Raw genomic sequence first — 21,503 nt, 5'->3', positions numbered from 1 at the left:
ATTTGGTTTAAATCACATGAAGGAAAAAAGGATGATTAACGTCAAAATATTGCTAAACTCGATAATTTTTACACAAAACATTGAAATTACGACTTTTTATACCGAAAATATGCCAAATACTGAGAGCTGCGATGAGTCACATTTTGCACAAACCCCCCTGCAGTTTTCAAAATATTCCAAACATCCCAAATTCAACCAATTGGCCAACGGCCATACCACGTTGAGAACACCGCTTCTCGTCCGATCAGCGAAGTTATGCAACGTTGGGTTTGGTTAGTACTTGGATGGGTGACCGCCTGGGAACACCAAATGCTGTTGGCAATAATGTTTTTATTTTGGGGAGCCGGTCGGCCGAGCGGACAGCACGCTGGACTTGTGATCCTGTGGTCTCGGGTTCGATCCCGGGCGCCGGCGAGAAACAATGGGTAGAGATTCTTTCACCCTATGCCCCTGTTACCTAGCAGTAAAATAGGTACCTGGGTGTTAGTCAGCTGTCACGGGCTGCTTCCTAAGGGTGGAGGCCTGGTCGAGTACCGGGCCGCGGGGACACTAAAGCCCCGAAATCATCTCAAGAATCAAATCATCTCAAGATAACCCTTTGAGCCAAATTTTGGAGCCAAATACTGACTCTGCACGTATTCGCAGTTTGAAATTACGACTTTTTATACTGAAAATATGCCAATTACTGAAAGCGGCGATGGATCACATTTTGCCCAAACCCTCCCTGAATTTTCAAAATATCCCAAACATCCCAAATTCGACGCTTGAGCAATATTTTCGAGACAAATTTGGGCTCTCTACGCGAATTCACAGAATGAAAATGCTTCTGTTTATACCGAAAATATTCCAATTACTGAGTGAGGCGATGGGTCACATTTTGCTCAAAGCACCACTGCAGTTTTTAAAATATTCCAAACATCCCAAATTCGACGATTAAGACATATTTTGGAGCCAAATTCTGGCTCTCTGCACGTATTCGCAGTTTGAAAATACGACTTTTTATACCGAAAATATGCCAATTACTGAGAGCAGCGATGGGTCACATTTGTTCCCAAACCTCCCTGCAGATTTAAAATATATCACAAACATCCCAAACTCGACCCTTGAGCCATATTTTGGAGCCAAATTCCAGCTCTCTGCAAGTATTCGCTGTTTGAAATTACCACTTTTTATACCGAAAATATGCAAATTACTGAGAGCAACGATGGATCACATTTTGCCCAAACCCTCCCTGCAGTTTTCTAAATATCCCAAACATCCCAAATTCGACGCTGGAGCCACAATTTTGAGCCAAATTCTGACTCTCTGCACGTATTCGCCGTTGGAAATTATGACTTTTTACACCGAAAATATGTCATTTACTGAGAGCGGCGATGGGTCAATTATTGCCCAAACTCTCCCTGGCAGTTCTCAATATATCCCAAACATCCCAAATTCGAGCCTTGAGCCATATTTAGAGCCAAATTCTGGTTCTCTGCACGTATTCGCAGTTTGAAATTACGAATTTTATTCCGAATATATGCCAATTACTGGGAGCGGCGATGGATCACATTTTGCCCAAACCCCTCTGGAAATTTCAAAATATCCCAAACATCTCAATTCGACCATTGAGCCATATTTTGAAGCAAAATTCTGTCTCTCTGCTCGTATTCGCTGTTTGAAATTACGAATTTTTAAATCGAAAATATGCCAATTACTGAGAGCGGTGATGGTCACATTTTGCTCAATTCCACCCTGCAGTTTTCAAAATATCCGAAAGTCTCCAAATTCGACGTTTAAGCCATATTTTGGAGCCAAATTATGGCTTTGTGCACGTATTCGACACCTGACGCAACCTGACCTGACGCTCCTTGACCTGACGCAACCTGACCTGACCTGACGCAACCTGACCTGTCGCTACCTGAACTGACTCAACCTGACCTGACGCAACCTGACGTGACGCAACCTGTCCTGACGCAACCTGACCTGACGCAACCTGACATGACGCTACCTGACCTGACGCAACCTGACCTGACGCAACCTGACCTGACACAACCTGACCTGACGCAACTTGACCTGACGCAACCTGACCTGACGCAACTTGACCTGACGCAACTGATCAGACGCTTACCTGCCCTGACGCAACCTGACCTGACACAACTGACCTGACGCAACCTGACCTGACGCAACCTGACCTGACGCAACCTGATCTGACGCTACCTGACCTGACGCAACCTGACCTGACACAACCTGACCTGACACAACCTGACCTGACGCAACCTGACCTGACGTTACCAGTCCTGACACAACCTGACCTGACACAACCTGACCTGACGCAACCTGACCTGACGCAACTTGACCTGACGCAACTGATCAGACGCTACCTGCCCTGACGCAACCTGCCCTGACACAACTGACCTGACGCAACCTGACCTGACGCAACCTGATCTGACGCTACCTGACCTGACGCAACCTGACCTGACGCAACCTGACCTGACTAAACCTGACCTGACGCAACCTGACCTGACGCTACCTGTCTTGACGCAACCTGACCTGACACAACCTGACCTGACTAAACCTGACCTGACGCAACCTGACCTGACGCTACCTGTCTTGACGCAACCTGACCTGACACAACCTGACCTGACACAACGTGACCTGACACAACCTGACCTGACGCAACCTGACCTGACGCTACCTGACCTGACACAACCTGACCTGACACAACGTGACCTGACACAACCTGACCTGACACAACGTGACCTGACACAACCTGACCTGTATTCCCACAAATCGCGAGAAAACATGAAGTAGTACCGAAAAATTTGTAAATTCGAATATTTTTATCTAAAATCTCTCAACATGAAACACGTGAAAAAAAGTCACAATATTACCGTATTCGAGGATTTTTACTTCATATCACAAGCCGAAGATTCGTCTTATTTAGACCATTAAAAAGGCATATGAAAATGTTGTTTCCAGTACAAATTCTAAAAACCAATGTCTTTTCTTAAAAATTAACTAAAATGTTCGCGATTGTCAATTTATATTACCGAGAGAAGATGCACAAGTAAAAGCGCTCTATTCCGGCTGAAACATCGAAATATCCAATAAAAACAAGGTTTCTCTCATAATCATTATTTTACTCACTATTATAACGAGATACAAATGGTTGATTGAAATAAAAATATATAAAGAAAATTTGCAATCAATTACAGGTTCGCATCATATTTATCGTATTTTAAATGATTTATTAACAATAAACTAAAAAATTAAAAAAAGTTGGAAAATTAAAAAATATTGCCAAAATCGTTGATATTTAGTTTAAATCACATTGCATAATATTGCTTAAAACGCAATATTATGCGAAATTCTGATATTTACAGGCCAATATCACTTATCGCAAGAAAACATTAAGTAGTATCGAAATATTAGTATATTCGCAAATTTTTACTTAAAATCACACAATATGAAAAACGTATAAAAAGTCACAATATTACCATATCCGAGGATTTAAACTTCAAATCATAGAGCGAGGTTTCGTGTTATTTAGACCATTGAAACGGCATATGTAAATGTTGTTTTCAGTACAAATTATATAAATCAATGTGTTTTCATTAAAATTAACAAAAATGTTCGTAATATTCAATTAATCACGAGAGAGAAGATGTACACGTAAAACCTCTCTAATCTGGCTGAAACGTCGATATATGCAATAAAAACAGGATTTCTCTCCTAATCAATATTTTTATAACTAATATAACGAGATAAAAATGGTTGAATGAAAATGAAGTATTTAAAGTGATTTTGCAATCAACTACGGGTTTGCATCATATATATCGTATATTCAATGAATTAATAACAATAAACTAAAAATTCTAAAAAAGGTGGGAAAATGGCAATATATTGCCTAAATAGTTGATATTTGGTTTAAATCACATGAAGGAAAATAGGATGATAAACGTTAAACTATTGCTAAACTCGATAATTTTTAGCACAAAACATGGAAATTACGATTTTTATACCGAAAATATGCAAAATAGTGAGAGATGCGATGGGTCACATTTTGCACAAACCCCCCTGCAGTTTTCAAAATGATACAAACATCTCAAATTCATTCCCCTTGAGCCAAATTTTGGAGCCAAATTCTGGCTCTCTGCACGTATTCGTAGTTTGAAATTACGACATATTATACCGAAAATATGCCAATTACTGAAAGCGGCGATTGATCACATTTTGCCCAAACCCTCCCTCTATTTTCAAAATATCCGAAGCATCCCAAATTCGACGCTTGAACAATATTTTGGAGGCAAATTTGGGCTCTCTGCGCGTATTCGCAGAATGAAATTGCTCATTTTTATACCGAAAATATTCCAATTACTGAGTGCGGCGATGGGTCACATTTTGCCCAAACCCCCACTGCAGTTTTTAAAATATCCCAAACATCCCAAATTCGACGATTGAGCCATATTTTAGAGCCAAATTCTGGCTCTCTGCACGTATTTGCAGTTTAAAATTACGACTTTTTATACCGAAAATATGCCAATTACTGAGAGCGGCAAAGGGTCACATTTTGTCTCAAACGCCCATGCAGTTTTAAAATATATCACAAACATACCAAATTCGACCCTTGAGTCATATTTTGGAGCCATATTCTAGCTCTCTGCACGTATTCGCAGTTTGAAATTAGGATTTTACACTGAAAATATGCCAAATACTGAGAGCAGCGATGGGTCACATTTTGCCCAAACCTTCCCTATTGCAGTTTTCAAAATATCCCAAAGAATCCAAATTCGACTCATGAGCCATGTTTTGGAGCCAAATTCTGGCTCTCTGCACGTATTCGCTGTTTCAAATTACGATTTTTTCTACCTAAAATATGCTAATAAATGACAGCGGCGATGGGTCACATTTTGCCCAAACCCCCCCTGCAGTTTTTAAAATATTCTAAACATCCCAAATTCGACACTTGAGCCATATTTTGGAGGCAAATTCTGGCTCTCTGCACGTATTCGCTGTTTGAAATTACGACTTTTTCTACCGAAAATATGCCAATTACTGAGAGCGGCGATGAATCACATTTTGCCTAAACCCACCCTGCAGTTTTCAAAATATCTCAAACACTCCAAACTCAACGCTTGAGCCATATTTTGGAGCCAAATTCTGGCTCTGTGCACGTATTCGCAGTTTGAAATTACGAACTTTATACCGAAAATATGCCAATTACTGAGAGCAGCGATGGGTCACATTTTGACTAAACCCACCATGCAGTTTTGAAAATATCCGAAACATCCCAAATTCGAACCTTGATCCATGTTTTGGAGCCAAATTCTGGCTCTCTGCACGTATTCGCAGTTTGAAATTACGAATTTTTTACCGAAAATATGCCAACTATTGAGAGCAGCGATGGGTCACATTTTGCCTAAACCCTCCCCGGCAGTTTTAAAAATATCCCAAACATCCCAAATTCGAGCCTTGAGCCATATTTTGGAGCCAATTTCTGGCTCTCTGCATGTATTCGCAGATTGAAATTACGACTTTTTAAACAGAAAATATGCCAATTACTGAAAGCAGCGATGGATCACATTTTGCCCAAACCCCTCTGGAGTTTTCAAAATATCCCAAACATCTCAAATTCGACCCATGAGCCATATTTTGGAGCCAAATTCTGGCTCTCTGCACGTATTCGCTGTTTGAAATTACCACTTTTTATACCGAAAATATGCAAATTACTGAGAGCAACGATGGATCACATTTTGCGCAAACCCAACCTACAGTTTTCTATATATCCCAAACACTCCAAATTCGACCCTTGAGCCATATTTTGGAGTCAAATTCTCGCTCTCGGCACGTATTCACAGTTTGAAATTACGACTTTTTATACCGAAAATATGTCAATTAATGACAGCGGCGATAAGTCACATTTTGCCCAAACCCCCTCTGCAATTTTCAAAATATCCCAAACATCCCAAATTCAACGCTTGCGCCATTTTTAGGAACCAAATTCTGGCTCTCTGCACGTATTCGCAGTTTGAAATAACGAATTTTTATACCGAAAATATGGCAATTACTGAGAGCAGCGATGGGTCACATTTAGCCCAAACCCCCCTCCAGTTTTCAAAATATCCCAAACAACGGAAATTCGACCCTTGAGCAATATTTTGGAGCCAAATTCTGGCTCTCTGCACGTATTCCCAGTTTGAAAATACTACTTTTTATAAAGAAAATATGCCAATTACTGAAAGCGGCGATGGTTCACATTTTGCCCAAAACCCTCTGGAGTTTTCAAAATATCCCAAACATCTCAAATTTGACCCTTGAGCCATATTTTGGAGCAAAATTCTGTCTCTCTGCACGTATTCGCAGTTTGAAATAACGACTTTTTATACCGAAAATATGCCAATAACTGAGAGTGGCGTTGGGTTGTATGCTGCCCAAACCCCCCTCCCTCCCCCCTGCAGTTTTGAATATATATTAAACATCCCAAATTCGACCCTTGAGCCATATTTTGGAGCCAAATACTGGCTCTCTGCACGTATTCGCAGTTTGAAATTACGACTTTTTATACTGAAAATATGCCAATTACTGAAAGCGGCGATGGATCACATTTTGCCCAAACCCTCCCTGAATTTACAAAATATCCCAAACATCCCAAATTCGACGCTTGAGCAATATTTTCGAGACAAATTTGGGCTCTCTACGCGAATTCACAGAATGAAAATGCTTCTGTTTATACCGAAAATATTCCAATTACTGAGTGAGGCGATGGGTCACATTTTGCTCAAAGCACCACTGCAGTTTTTAAAATATTCCAAACATCCCAAATTCGACGATTAAGACATATTTTGGAGCCAAATTCTGGCTCTCTGCACGTATTCGCAGTTTGAAAATACGACTTTTTATACCGAAAATATGCCAATTACTGAGAGCAGCGATGGGTCACATTTGTTCCCAAACCTCCCTGCAGATTTAAAATATATCACAAACATCCCAAACTCGACCCTTGAGCCATATTTTGGAGCCAAATTCCAGCTCTCTGCAAGTATTCGCTGTTTGAAATTACCACTTTTTATACCGAAAATATGCAAATTACTGAGAGCAACGATGGATCACATTTTGCCCAAACCCTCCCTGCAGTTTTCTAAATATCCCAAACATCCCAAATTCGACGCTGGAGCCACAATTTTGAGCCAAATTCTGACTCTCTGCACGTATTCGCCGTTGGAAATTATGACTTTTTACACCGAAAATATGTCATTTACTGAGAGCGGCGATGGGTCAATTATTGCCCAAACTCTCCCTGGCAGTTCTCAATATATCCCAAACATCCCAAATTCGAGCCTTGAGCCATATTTAGAGCCAAATTCTGGTTCTCTGCACGTATTCGCAGTTTGAAATTACGAATTTTATTCCGAATATATGCCAATTACTGGGAGCGGCGATGGATCACATTTTGCCCAAACCCCTCTGGAAATTTCAAAATATCCCAAACATCTCAATTCGACCATTGAGCCATATTTTGAAGCAAAATTCTGTCTCTCTGCTCGTATTCGCTGTTTGAAATTACGAATTTTTAAATCGAAAATATGCCAATTACTGAGAGCGGTGATGGTCAGATTTTGCTCAATTCCACCCTGCAGTTTTCAAAGTATCCGAAAGTCTCCAAATTCGACGTTTAAGCCATATTTTGGAGCCAAATTATGGCTTTGTGCACGTATTCGACACCTGACGCAACCTGACCTGACGCTCCTTGACCTGACGCAACCTGACCTGACCTGACGCAACCTGACCTGTCGCTACCTGAACTGACTCAACCTGACCTGACGCAACCTGACGTGACGCAACCTGTCCTGACGCAACCTGACCTGACGCAACCTGACATGACGCTACCTGACCTGACGCAACCTGACCTGACGCAACCTGACCTGACACAACCTGACCTGACGAAACTTGACCTGACGCAACCTGACCTGACGCAACTTGACCTGACGCAACTGATCAGACGCTTACCTGCCCTGACGCAACCTGACCTGACACAACTGACCTGACGCAACCTGACCTGACGCAACCTGACCTGACGCAACCTGATCTGACGCTACCTGACCTGACGCAACCTGACCTGACACAACCTGACCTGACACAACCTGACCTGACGCAACCTGACCTGACGTTACCAGTCCTGACACAACCTGACCTGACACAACCTGACCTGACGCAACCTGACCTGACGCAACTTGACCTGACGCAACTGATCAGACGCTACCTGCCCTGACGCAACCTGCCCTGACACAACTGACCTGACGCAACCTGACCTGACGCAACCTGATCTGACGCTACCTGACCTGACGCAACCTGACCTGACTAAACCTGACCTGACGCAACCTGACCTGACGCTACCTGTCTTGACGCAACCTGACCTGACACAACCTGACCTGACACAACGTGACCTGACACAACCTGACCTGACGCAACCTGATCTGACGCTACCTGACCTGACACAACCTGACCTGACACAACGTGACCTGACACAACCTGACCTGTATTCCCACAAATCGCGAGAAAACATGAAGTAGTACCGAAAAATTTGTAAATTCGAATATTTTTATCTAAAATCTCTCAACATGAAACACGTGAAAAAAAGTCACAATATTACCGTATTCGAGGATTTTTACTTCATATCACAAGCCGAAGATTCGTCTTATTTAGACCATTAAAAAGGCATATGAAAATGTTGTTTCCAGTACAAATTCTAAAAACCAATGTCTTTTCTTAAAAATTAACTAAAATGTTCGCGATTGTCAATTTATATTACCGAGAGAAGATGCACAAGTAAAAGCGCTCTATTCCGGCTGAAACATCGAAATATCCAATAAAAACAAGGTTTCTCTCATAATCATTATTTTACTCACTATTATAACGAGATACAAATGGTTGATTGAAATAAAAATATATAAAGAAAATTTGCAATCAATTACAGGTTCGCATCATATTTATCGTATTTTAAATGATTTATTAACAATAAACTAAAAAATTAAAAAAAGTTGGAAAATTAAAAAATATTGCCAAAATCGTTGATATTTAGTTTAAATCACATTGCATAATATTGCTTAAAACGCAATATTATGCGAAATTCTAATATTTACAGGCCAATATCACTTATCGCAAGAAAACATTAAGTAGTATCGAAATATTAGTATATTCGCAAATTTTTACTTAAAATCACACAATATGAAAAACGTATAAAAAGTCACAATATTACCATATCCGAGGATTTAAACTTCAAATCATAGAGCGAGGTTTCGTGTTATTTAGACCATTGAAACGGCATATGTAAATGTTGTTTTCAGTACAAATTATATAAATCAATGTGTTTTCATTAAAATTAACAAAAATGTTCGTAATATTCAATTAATCACGAGAGAGAAGATGTACACGTAAAACCTCTCTAATTTGGCTGAAACGTCGATATATGCAATAAAAACAGGATTTCTCTCCTAATCAATATTTTTATAACTAATATAACGAGATAAAAATGGTTGAATGAAAATGAAGTATTTAAAGTGATTTTGCAATCAACTACGGGTTTGCATCATATATATCGTATATTCAATGAATTAATAACAATAAACTAAAAATTCTAAAAAAGGTGGGAAAATGGCAATATATTGCCTAAATAGTTGATATTTGGTTTAAATCACATGAAGGAAAAAAGGATGATAAACGTTAAACTATTGCTAAATTCGATAATTTTTAGCACAAAACATGGAAATTACGATTTTTATACCGAAAATATGCAAAATAGTGAGAGATGCGATGGGTCACATTTTGCACAAACCCCCCTGCAGTTTTCAAAATGATACAAACATCTCAAATTCATTCCCCTTGAGCCAAATTTTGGAGCCAAATTCTGGCTCTCTGCACGTATTCGTAGTTTGAAATTACGACATATTATACCGAAAATATGCCAATTACTGAAAGCGGCGATTGATCACATTTTGCCCAAACCCTCCCTCTATTTTCAAAATATCCGAAGCATCCCAAATTCGACGCTTGAACAATATTTTGGAGGCAAATTTGGGCTCTCTGCGCGTATTCGCAGAATGAAATTGCTCATTTTTATACCGAAAATATTCCAATTACTGAGTGCGGCGATGGGTCACATTTTGCCCTAACCCCCACTGCAGTTTTTAAAATATCCCAAACATCCCAAATTCGACGATTGAGCCATATTTTAGAGCCAAATTCTGGCTCTCTGCACGTATTTGCAGTTTAAAATTACGACTTTTTATACCGAAAATATGCCAATTACTGAGAGCGGCAAAGGGTCACATTTTGTCTCAAACGCCCATGCAGTTTTAAAATATATCACAAACATACCAAATTCGACCCTTGAGTCATATTTTGGAGCCATATTCTAGCTCTCTGCACGTATTCGCAGTTTGAAATTAGGATTTTACACTGAAAATATGCCAAATACTGAGAGCAGCGATGGGTCACATTTTGCCCAAACCCTCCCTATTGCAGTTTTCAAAATATCCCAAAGAATCCAAATTCGACTCATGAGCCATGTTTTGGAGCCAAATTCTGGCTCTCTGCACGTATTCGGTGTTTCAAATTACGATTTTTCTACCTAAAATATGCTAATAAATGACAGCGGCGATGGGTCACATTTTGCCCAAACCCCCCCTGCAGTTTTTAAAATATTCTAAACATCCCAAATTCGACACTTGAGCCATATTTTGGAGGCAAATTCTGGCTCTCTGCACGTATTCGCTGTTTGAAATTACGACTTTTTCTACCGAAAATATGCCAATTACTGAGAGCGGCGATGAATCACATTTTGCCTAAACCCACCCTGCAGTTTTCAAAATATCTCAAACACTCCAAACTCAACGCTTGAGCCATATTTTGGAGCCAAATTCTGGCTCTGTGCACGTATTCGCAGTTTGAAATTACGAACTTTATACCGAAAATATGCCAATTACTGAGAGCAGCGATGGGTCACATTTTGACTAAACCCACCATGCAGTTTTGAAAATATCCGAAACATCCCAAATTCGAACCTTGATCCATGTTTTGGAGCCAAATTCTGGCTCTCTGCACGTATTCGCAGTTTGAAATTACGAATTTTTTACCGAAAATATGCCAACTATTGAGAGCAGCGATGGGTCACATTTTGCCTAAACCCTCCCCGGCAGTTTTAAAAATATCCCAAACATCCCAAATTCGAGCCTTGAGCCATATTTTGGAGCCAATTTCTGGCTCTCTGCATGTATTCGCAGATTGAAATTACGACTTTTTAAACAGAAAATATGCCAATTACTGAAAGCAGCGATGGATCACATTTTGCCCAAACCCCTCTGGAGTTTTCAAAATATCCCAAACATCTCAAATTCGACCCATGAGCCATATTTTGGAGCCAAATTCTGGCTCTCTGCACGTATTCGCTGTTTGAAATTACCACTTTTTATACCGAAAATATGCAAATTACTGAGAGCAACGATGGATCACATTTTGCGCAAACCCAACCTACAGTTTTCTATATATCCCAAACACTCCAAATTCGACCCTTGAGCCATATTTTGGAGTCAAATTCTCGCTCTCGGCACGTATTCACAGTTTGAAATTACGACTTTTTATACCGAAAATATGTCAATTAATGACAGCGGCGATAAGTCACATTTTGCCCAAACCCCCCCTGCAATTTTCAAAATATCCCAAACATCCCAAATTCAACGCTTGCGCCATTTTTAGGAACCAAATTCTGGCTCTCTGCACGTATTCGCAGTTTGAAATAACGAATTTTTATACCGAAAATATGGCAATTACTGAGAGCAGCGATGGGTCACATTTAGCCCAAACCCCCCTCCAGTTTTCAAAATATCCCAAACAACGGAAATTCGACCCTTGAGCAATATTTTGGAGCCAAATTCTGGCTCTCTGCACGTATTCCCAGTTTGAAAATACTACTTTTTATAAAGAAAATATGCCAATTACTGAAAGCGGCGATGGTTCACATTTTGCCCAAAACCCTCTGGAGTTTTCAAAATATCCCAAACATCTCAAATTTGACCCTTGAGCCATATTTTGGAGCAAAATTCTGTCTCTCTGCACGTATTCGCAGTTTGAAATAACGACTTTTTATACCGAAAATATGCCAATAACTGAGAGTGGCGTTGGGTTGTATGCTGCCCAAACCCCCCTCCTTCCCCCCTGCAGTTTTGAATATATATTAAACATCCCAAATTCGACCCTTGAGCCATATTTTGGAGCCAAATTATGGCTCTCTGCACGTATTCGCAGTTTAAAATTACGACTTTTTATACCGAAAATATGCCAATTAATGACAGCGGCAATAAGTCACATTTTGCCCAAACCCCCCCTGCAATTTTCAAAATATCCCAAACATCATAAATTCGACGCTTGAGCCATTTTTAGGAATTTAATTCTAGCTCTCTGCGCGTATTCGCAGTTTGAAATTACGAATTTTTATACCAAAAATATCTCTAATTACTGAGAGAAGCGATGGGTCACATTTAGCCCAAACCCCCCTCCAGTTTTCAAAATATCCCAAACAACCCAAATTCGACCCTTGAGCAATATTTTGGAGCCAAATTCTGGCTCTCTGCACGTATTCCCAGTTTGAAAATACTACTTTTTATAAAGAAAATATGCCAATTACTGAGAGCGGCGATGGGTCACATTTTGCATAACCCTCCCCGGCAGTTTTCAATATATCCCAAACATCCCAATTTCGGCGCTTGAGCCATATGTAGGACCCAAATTCTGGCTCTCTGCACGTATTCGCAGTTTGAAATTTCGTATTTTTATACCGAAAATATGCCAATTACTGAGAGCAGCGATGGGTCACATTTTGCCCAAACCCCCGTTCAGTTTTCAACATATCCCAAACATCCCACATTCGAGCCTTGACCCATATTTGGGAGCCAAATTTTCCCTCTCTCTCCGTATTCGCAATTTGAAATTACGATTTTTATACCGAAAATATGCCAATGACAGAAAGTATGTATGGATCTCATTTTGCCCAAACCCTCCCAGCAGTTTTCAAAATATCCTAAACATCCTTAATTCGACGCTTGAGTCATATTTTGGAGCCAAATTCTGGCTCTCTTCACGTATTCACCGTTTGAAATTACCACTTTATATACCGACAATTTGCAAATTACTGAGAGCAGCGACGGATTACATTTTTCCCAAACCATCCCTGCAGTTTTCAAAATATCCCAAACATCCGAAATTCGCCGCTGGAGCCACAATTTGGAGCCACATTCTGGCTCTCTGCACGTATTCGCCGTTTGAAATTACAACTTTTTATACCAAAAATATGTCAATTACTGAGAGCGGCGATGGGTCAATTTTTGCCCAAACCCTCCCCGGCAGTTTTCAAATTATCCCAAACATCCCAAATTCGAGCCTTCAGCCATATTTAGAGCCAAATTCTGGCTCTCTGCACGTATTCGCAGTTTGAAATTACGAATTTTATTCTGAATATATTCCAATTACTGGGAGCGGCGATGGGTCACATTTTGCCCAAGCCCCCCCTGCAGTTTTCAAAATATCCCAAAAATCTCAAATTCGACCCTTGAGCCATATTTTGGAGCAAAATTCTGTCTCTCTGCACGTATTCGCAGTTTGAAATTACAAATTTGATACCGAATATTGGCCAATTACAGGGAGCAGCGATGGGTCACATTTTGCCCAAACCCCCCCCCCCCCCCCTGTAGTTTTTTGAAAATATCAAACACATCTCAAATTTGACCCTTAAGGCATATTTTGGAGCCAAATTATGGCTCTCTGCACGTATTCGCAGATTGAAATTACGACTTTTTATACAAAAAATATGCCAATTACTGAAAGCGGCGATGGATCACATTTTGCCCAAACCCCTATGAAATTTTCAAAATATCCCAAACATCTCAAATTCGACCCTTGAGCCATATTTTGGAGCAAAATTCTGTCTCTCTGCACGTATTCGCAGTTTGAAATAACGACCTTTTATACCGAAAATATGCAAATAACTGAGAGTGGCGTTGGGTTGTATGCTGCCCAAACCCCCCTCCCCCCCCCTGCAGTTTTGAATATATATTAAACATCCCAAATTCGACCCTTGAGCCATATTTTAGAGCCAAATTATGGCTCTCTGCACGTATTCGCAGTTTAAAATTACGACTTTTTATACAAAAAAATATGCCAATTACTGAAAGCGGCGATGGATCACATTTTGCCCAAACCCCTATGAAATTTTCAAAATATCCCAAACATTTCAAATTCGACCCTTGAGCCATATTTTGGAGCAAAATTCTGTCTCTGCACGTATTCGCAGTTTGAAATAACGACTTTTTATACCGAAAATATCCCAATTACTGAGAGTGGCAATGACCTGACGCAATCTGACCTGACGCAATCTGACCTGACGCAATCTGACCTGATGCAACCTGACCAGACGCTACCTGACCTGACGCAACCTGACCTGACGCAACCTGACCTGACGCTACCTGACCTGACGCAACCTGACCTGACACAACCTGACCTGACGCAACCTGACCTGACCTGACACAACCTGACCTGACATAACCTGACCTAACACAACCTGACCTGACACAACCTGACCTGACACAACCTGACCTGACACAACCTGACCTGACACAACCTGACCTATATTCTCACAAATTGCGAGAAAACATTAAGTAGTACCAAAAAATTAGTAAATTCGAATATTTTTATCTAAAATCACTCAACATGAAAAACGTGAAAAAAGTCACAATATTACCGCATTCGAGGATTTTTACTTCAAATCACAAGGCGAAGATTCGTCTTATTTAGACCATTAAAAAGGCATATGAAAATGTTGTTTCCAGTACAAATTCTAAAAACCAATGTGTTTTCTTAAAAATTAACTAAAATGTTCGCAATTGTCAATTTATATTACCGAGAGAAAATGCACAAGTAAAACCGCTCTATTCCGGCTGAAACATCGATATATGCAATAAAAAAAAAGTTTCTCTCATAATCATTATTTTACTCACTATTATAACGAGATACAAATGGTTGATTGAAATAAAAGTATATAAAGGAAATTTGCAATCAATTACAGGTTTGCATCATATTTATCGTATTTTCAATGATTTATTAACAATAAACTAAAAAAATTTAAAAAAATTGGAAATTGGAAAAATATTGCCAAAATCGTTGATATTTAGTTTAAATCACATAAGAGGAAAAAAGATGATAAACATCGATATATTGCTAAATTCGATGATTTTTCTAGTACAAAACATAGTGCAAGAAAATTTGCTTAAAACGCAATATTATGCGAAATTCTGATATTTACAGGCCTGTTACGGCCCTCTTGGGTCGCAACTGGGTTCTTTCTCTGATGTTAGTGGAGTATGGGTATCTGGCCCCAAGTTAGTAGTGGCTTTCAAGGGGTGTGCTCCGTAACGCAAGTAAATTAAAGGGGAAGGGATAAAACTGCTATTAAACTTAAATATATAATTACCATCACAATAAATAATATGTATAAATTACACGGGGGAGGTATAAACACTAGAATATACAATGTGGTCTTCCTCTGAAGACGCGGAGTGTTCCACGGTGCTCAACGATGCTTAGCCCTTGGTCCTCTTGTGGCCTCACGATGAATCCTTCGATTCTCTCGAGTCTACCCTGGCCACAGGACAGCCAAATGACAGCTCCACTGGGGGCACCGTCGTGGAGGCCATCAACCACAAATCCAGCCTGTAGCAGGCAAGTTCCAATCAGTTCCGCTGGTTTGGCCACTCCACAACCGATACTAGGGTAGCGATCCCTAGGCAGGAGCCTCGTGTGATCCCACAGATCACTCTCCTCAGCATAACACCCCAGTGGCTATTCTTCTCCACGAGTCAGCCCCGGGTACGACGATACCTCAACTGCCACGTCACAGGCAGGCTAACACAACAGTGTTCATCCGGGGGGGGTGGTGACTCACAACTTCTGCAGCTAATACTTGGAGACTTTACGGCTGCCTTGGGTAGACTGATCCAACTTCCATTACAGCAGTCCCAGGTCGACTCTGTAATCAGACACGTCATCAGTACTAGTTAAACTCTGGGGCACCTCACTTACAGGCTTAGACACAAACACCCACCTATCCACTCCATAGATGGCGTTGCTGTCTAAGCGTCACCTCACCAGAGGTCAGCAGCGGCTGTGTTATGAGCTGATCAGGACGGGAAACTAGCCCTTGTGGCCAGTATATCTCGTCCTCACTAGATGGCGTCGTCCATTTGGAGGGGGTTTCGGGAGCTGACCCACAAATGGCGCGGTCGTCACTGCTCCGTGCTCGGACGCTGGGCTCGGGTCCGTAACAAGGCCAATATCACTTATCGCAAGAAAACATGAAGTAGTATCGAAATAATAGTATATTCGAATATTTTTACTTAAAATCATACAGTATGAAAAACGTATAAAAAGTCACAATATTACCATATTCTAGGATTTAAACTTCAAATCAAAGAGCGAGGTTTCGTGTTATTTAGACCATTAAAACTGCATATGTAAATGTTGTTTTCAGTACCAATTATATAAATCAATGTGTTTTCATTAAAATTAACAAAAATCTTCGTAATATTCAATTAATCACGAGAGAGAAGATGTACACGTAAAACCGCTCTAATCTGGCTGAAACGTCGATATATGCAATAAAAACAGGATTTCTCTCCAAATATTTATTTTTATAACTAATATAACGAGATAAAAATAGTTGAATGAAAATGAAGTATTTCAAGTGAATTTGCAATCAACTACGGGTTTGCATCATATATATCGTATATTCAATGAATTAATAACAATAAACTAAAAATTCTTAAAAAGGTGAGAAAATGGCAAAATATTGCCTAAATAGTTGATATTTGGTTTAAATCACATGAAGGAAAAAAAGGATGATAAACGTCAAAATAATGCTAAACTCGATAATTTTTACACAAAACATTGAAATTACGACTTTTCATACCGAAAATATGCCAAATACTGAGAGCTGCGATGGGTCACATTTTGTACAAACCCCCCTGCAGTTTTCAAAATATTCCAAATATCCCAAAATCAACCCCTTCAGCCAAATTTTGGAGCCAAATTCTGGCTCTCTGCATGTATTCGCAGTTTGAAATTACGACTTTTCATACCGAAAATATTCCAATTACTGAAAGCGGCGATGGATCACATTTTGCCCAAACCGTCCCTGCAATTTCAAAATATCCCAAACATCCCAATTTCGACGCTTGAGCAATATTTTCGAGGCAAATTTGGGCTCTCTGCGCGAATTCGCAGAATGAAATTGCTACTGTTTATACCGAAAATATTCCAATTACTGAATGAGGCGATGGGTTACATTTTGCTTAAACCCCCATGCAGTTTTTAAAATATCCGAAACATCCCAAATTCGACGATTATGCATATTTTGGAGCCAAATTCTTGCTCTCTGCACGTATTCGCAGTTTGAAATTACGAATTTTGTACCGAAAATATGCCAATTATTGATAGCGGCGATGGGTCACATTTTGCCCAAACCCACCCTGAAGTTTTCAACGTATCCCAAACATCCCAAATTTGACGCTCGAGCCATATTTTGGAGCCAAATTCTGTCTCTCCACACGTATTCGAAGTATGAAATTACGTCTTTTTATACCGAAAACATTCCAGTTACTGAAAGCGGCGATGGATCACATTTTGTACAAACCCTCCCTGCAATTTTCAAAACATCCCAAACATCTCAAATTCAACCCTTGAGGCATATTTTGGAGCCAAATTATGGCTCTCTGCACGTATTCGAAGATTAAAATTGACCTGAATAAACATTTATTTATTTATAAAATATTATTATTTATTATTACTATAATAACAATAACTACTTAACCACACTATCTTACGTTAACTCTCTTGGTCCACATAGACAGGATACAAGGCTTACACTTGGGACAAGCAAGGGTAAAGTCTACTTGAATAGAATTCGAAGGCTTGAAGCAGCCTGGGGTTGTTAAGCCCCACGTGGTACCCTAGTCACAACACCAACAGTTAGGGATGCCCAAAACACTGGCTTATACTACACAATATTTATACATATCCCACAAGTCTAGCTAGTAGCACGGTTACACAGTTTATACTTAACTTTGCGATTACACTAGTTTAAGGTAAGGGAAAGGGAGAAGGAGGAGGAGAATGAAGACAGCCACAAAGGGAAGATGAGGCCACAACCACAGCCCGAACAGAGAAGAGAGCACCCCGGAGCGCCCAGTCTCCGAGCTCCCATGTTGTTGTTGTTTTTTCCTGGGAAGATAACGTAACTGATGGTGCAGCTACAAACAGTAAAAGTCTTCACTGACCTTTGTTACTCATTACTTTACTAGCTCTAAGAATAGCTGATAACTAATTCACTATTTAATATCAACAACAAGCTCAGAGTCTGAATGATCTGTGAGAAACAAGATTCGGCTTACGTCTGGCAAGGAAGATAGGAACAAAAGCGCATCTGCACTCCTATCAATTAATGTAAAGTAATTATTTAAAGCTCAATTTGACCTCTGGTTTCCAACTAAGGAACCCTGGGTCGTAACAGAATATCAAAGAGATATTTATGTCTGGTGTGTTGATTATGTGTTCTATTACATCTGTCCAGGATGAGTTTCTGAACATGGTTTGCACTTAAAAAAAAGGGTTTTAAAATGTAATTAGCACAAGAGAATGTTTAAAGTGAATTTATGTTTAGCATGTTTAGGGATTTAAACAGGGGAGCTGTGTGTTGTCTGAAAGCAGAGTTTGTTATTATCCTGATAGCAGATTTCTGCTGGGTGATGATGGGCTTGAGGTAGTTTGCAGAGGTTGAACCCCAAGCACAGATACCATAAGTAAGATAGGGATTGATAAGTGTATAATAGAGTGAGAGGAGAACAGAATAGGGTATGTAATATCTGATCTTAGAGAGTATACCAACAGTTTTAGAAACCTTTTTTGTTATGTGTTGAATGTGGGTGCTGAGGTTGAGTCTCTTGTCTAAGTAAAGGCCAAGGAACTTTCCATCATTTTTATTGCTAATGTTTATATTATCTATCTGAAGCTGAATTGCATTTGTTGATTTGCTTCCAAAAAAGCTGTAGTAGGTCTTTTCTATGTTTAGTGTAAGTTTGCTGGATGACATCCATAAGTGAACTTTTTTTAGTTCATTGTTTATAACATTGTTTAATATGAATGGGTTGGGGTCAGAGTAGATGAGAGTAGTATCATCAGCAAACATATTTGGTTTAAGCATATTAGAGACATTAGGCAGATCATTGATGTATTTAAAAAATAGGAGAGGTCCTAGGATGCTACCCTTTGGCACCCCTACGTTTAGAGGTAGAGTAGGAGAGGTTACGTCAATAATGGCCACATATTGGTGTCTGTCACTAAGATAGGATCGGATATAGTTCATGGCAAGGCCACTGATTCCATAATGTTGGAGTTTAAGAGGTAGTTATGGTTAACAGTATCAAACGCCTTTGTCAGGTCAATGAAGAGTCCAATCGGAAACTCACATTTGTCAAGGGCTGAGTGGATTAAGTCAAGCAGACTAACAATCGCATCATTGGTATCTTTTGGGAGCGGAAGCCAAACTGATATGGTCTTAGTATATTGAATTTTACGAGATCGGAATAGAGCTGTTTGTAAATAATTTTTTCAAATATTTTTGATAATAAAGATAGATTTTATATAGGTCTGTAATTATTTATGTCTGCCGTGTTACCTCCTTTATGGACTGGCGTTACTTTTGCTTTTTTAAGTATGTCAGGGAAGGTATGACATTCTAGAGATTTATTGAACAGCAAGGCAATGGGACGTGCAAGGGCATGGGCGGCACTCTTGTATACCATGGATGGTATTTTACTAATGTTGTCAGCTTTGGATTTTAGTGGGTGAATGATGGACACTACCTCTGTAGGGCTGATCGGTGAGAGATCGGCATTTGTGAGATTGCCTATTGGTGCTTCACTGTGTAACTTAAAGGTAATTTTCGTGTTAGCTGGTGGTGTTATGGACATGTTCGCTACAAGGAAGGTAGGATAGTGGTCAGTTGTTCTGTCAGTGAATATACCAGATGTGAGGGGAGCTGTTATGTTGGTCCATAAGTGATCCAGGGTAGTAGCGGGTGTTTGAGTGAATCGGGTGGGCCTGGTGATTGCGGGGATGAGTATACAGGAGTTCATGCCGTTAAGGAAATAGTCGACTTGAGGACTATTTTGTTGCCCTAGGTCAATATTGAAGTCACTGCCCAGAACTATGTGACTTTTGTTGAAGTTGTTGTTTATGATAAGATTCCTCAAGTTATCTGTGAATGCAGCTATGTTAGTATTGGGAAATCTATAAATGGCTCCAATAGTCAAGGAGGATTTAAGGGATTTAATTGAAAACTGAGCAAAAGTAAATTCACAGTAGTCATCTCTATCACTAATGACACTGTTGCAGATGAAGTTATCTTGGTGGTATATAGCTGTGCCACCTCCTTTTTTGTTAGGTCTACAGTTATGAATGGCTCTATAACCAGCTCAGTTGAAAAGTTGGGTATGGTCTTTACTTAGCCAGGTTTCTGTTAAAATAATGAACGATTGTTTAGTACCCAGCGCTGAGAGTAGTGCATTTATATCATCAAAATGTTTACTAAGTGTTCTGACATTTTGGTTGAAGACTGATAAGCAAGTGTTATTTCGGAGTTTGTTTTTTGCCTGGTGTGCTGTGTAATACCTGCAGTGTGGTGATGACCAGTGAATTTATTTTTTTTTTAGACCAGGTTATTGAAAATTTGAGATAGTAGATTTTGTTCAGTATCAATATCAGCTTGCATGTGGATGCAATGGAGTCAAGGTACAATAAGGAAAGCAAGAATAGAGCAGTAAAATACTAAATCTGCTAAAAATAAAATTATTATGGTAAACAGATTGTTTACCATAATTGATTGTAAACAGTCACTTGTTTTCTTTTGCAAGGGAATAATTACTACATCTGCGTTACAATCCTCCCAATGTGATGTGAATTGTCTCTTAGACAAAGCAATACATTTCTGGAATAACATTATACTTTATAACATGAGAACATAAGGTACAAATTGTGACGGTGTCCAACCCCTATATTTCTTCCTTCCCAGCTTAGAAGAGTCATATCTCCGTAGCCTAAAGTATTCTATGATGTTCAGGGAACATTTTCATGTGTGGGAAAGCATGGAGCGTGTTTAAGCTGGCTGTAAAAAAACCAGCAAAATTTTATAATGCAAAGCTTACGCCTTTTTGGGCACAAGACGGTGTCGAGCCATTATGTTTCCCGCCAAGACGTCGTGACACACCCGGCACTTGATTGGCCAGGTGAGGTCACGTGCCGGAAGTGACCGATGACGAGAGCCCTAGGGTGGTGTGGCGTCACGAGGCAGAGGGCTCTCGGGGCGGCTGGCGCCTGGACGGGAGAGTACGTCACGAGCCACCATAGAGTGAGGACGCGCTCGA

At 39.9% G+C, this 21,503-nt stretch overlaps 1 protein-coding gene and 1 non-coding gene across 2 annotated transcripts; one reads left to right on the top strand and one right to left on the bottom strand.

Moving 5' to 3' along the window:
• Positions 1-202: 202 nt before the first annotated feature.
• Positions 203-321, top strand: LOC138372780 (5S ribosomal RNA). Its single transcript, XR_011230966.1, has one exon. It is a non-coding gene; the product is annotated as a 5S ribosomal RNA (ribosomal RNA).
• A 19,119-nt stretch (positions 322-19,440) lies between these two features.
• Positions 19,441-20,051, bottom strand: LOC138372677 (uncharacterized). The gene is made up of 2 exons (XM_069338180.1): positions 19,757-20,051; positions 19,441-19,670 (listed from the first exon to the last, which is right to left on the bottom strand). The coding sequence occupies exons 1-2, from the start codon at positions 20,049-20,051 to the stop codon at positions 19,441-19,443; spliced, it is 525 nt and encodes a 174-aa protein (XP_069194281.1).
• Between the last annotated feature and the right edge of the window lie 1,452 nt (positions 20,052-21,503).

Source organism: Procambarus clarkii, chromosome 39 (assembly GCF_040958095.1).
Source record: "Procambarus clarkii isolate CNS0578487 chromosome 39, FALCON_Pclarkii_2.0, whole genome shotgun sequence".
Taxonomy (NCBI): domain Eukaryota; kingdom Metazoa; phylum Arthropoda; class Malacostraca; order Decapoda; family Cambaridae; genus Procambarus; species Procambarus clarkii.
Note: the sequence above shows the minus strand (reverse complement) of the source record. Positions and strands in the feature narration are given on the sequence as shown.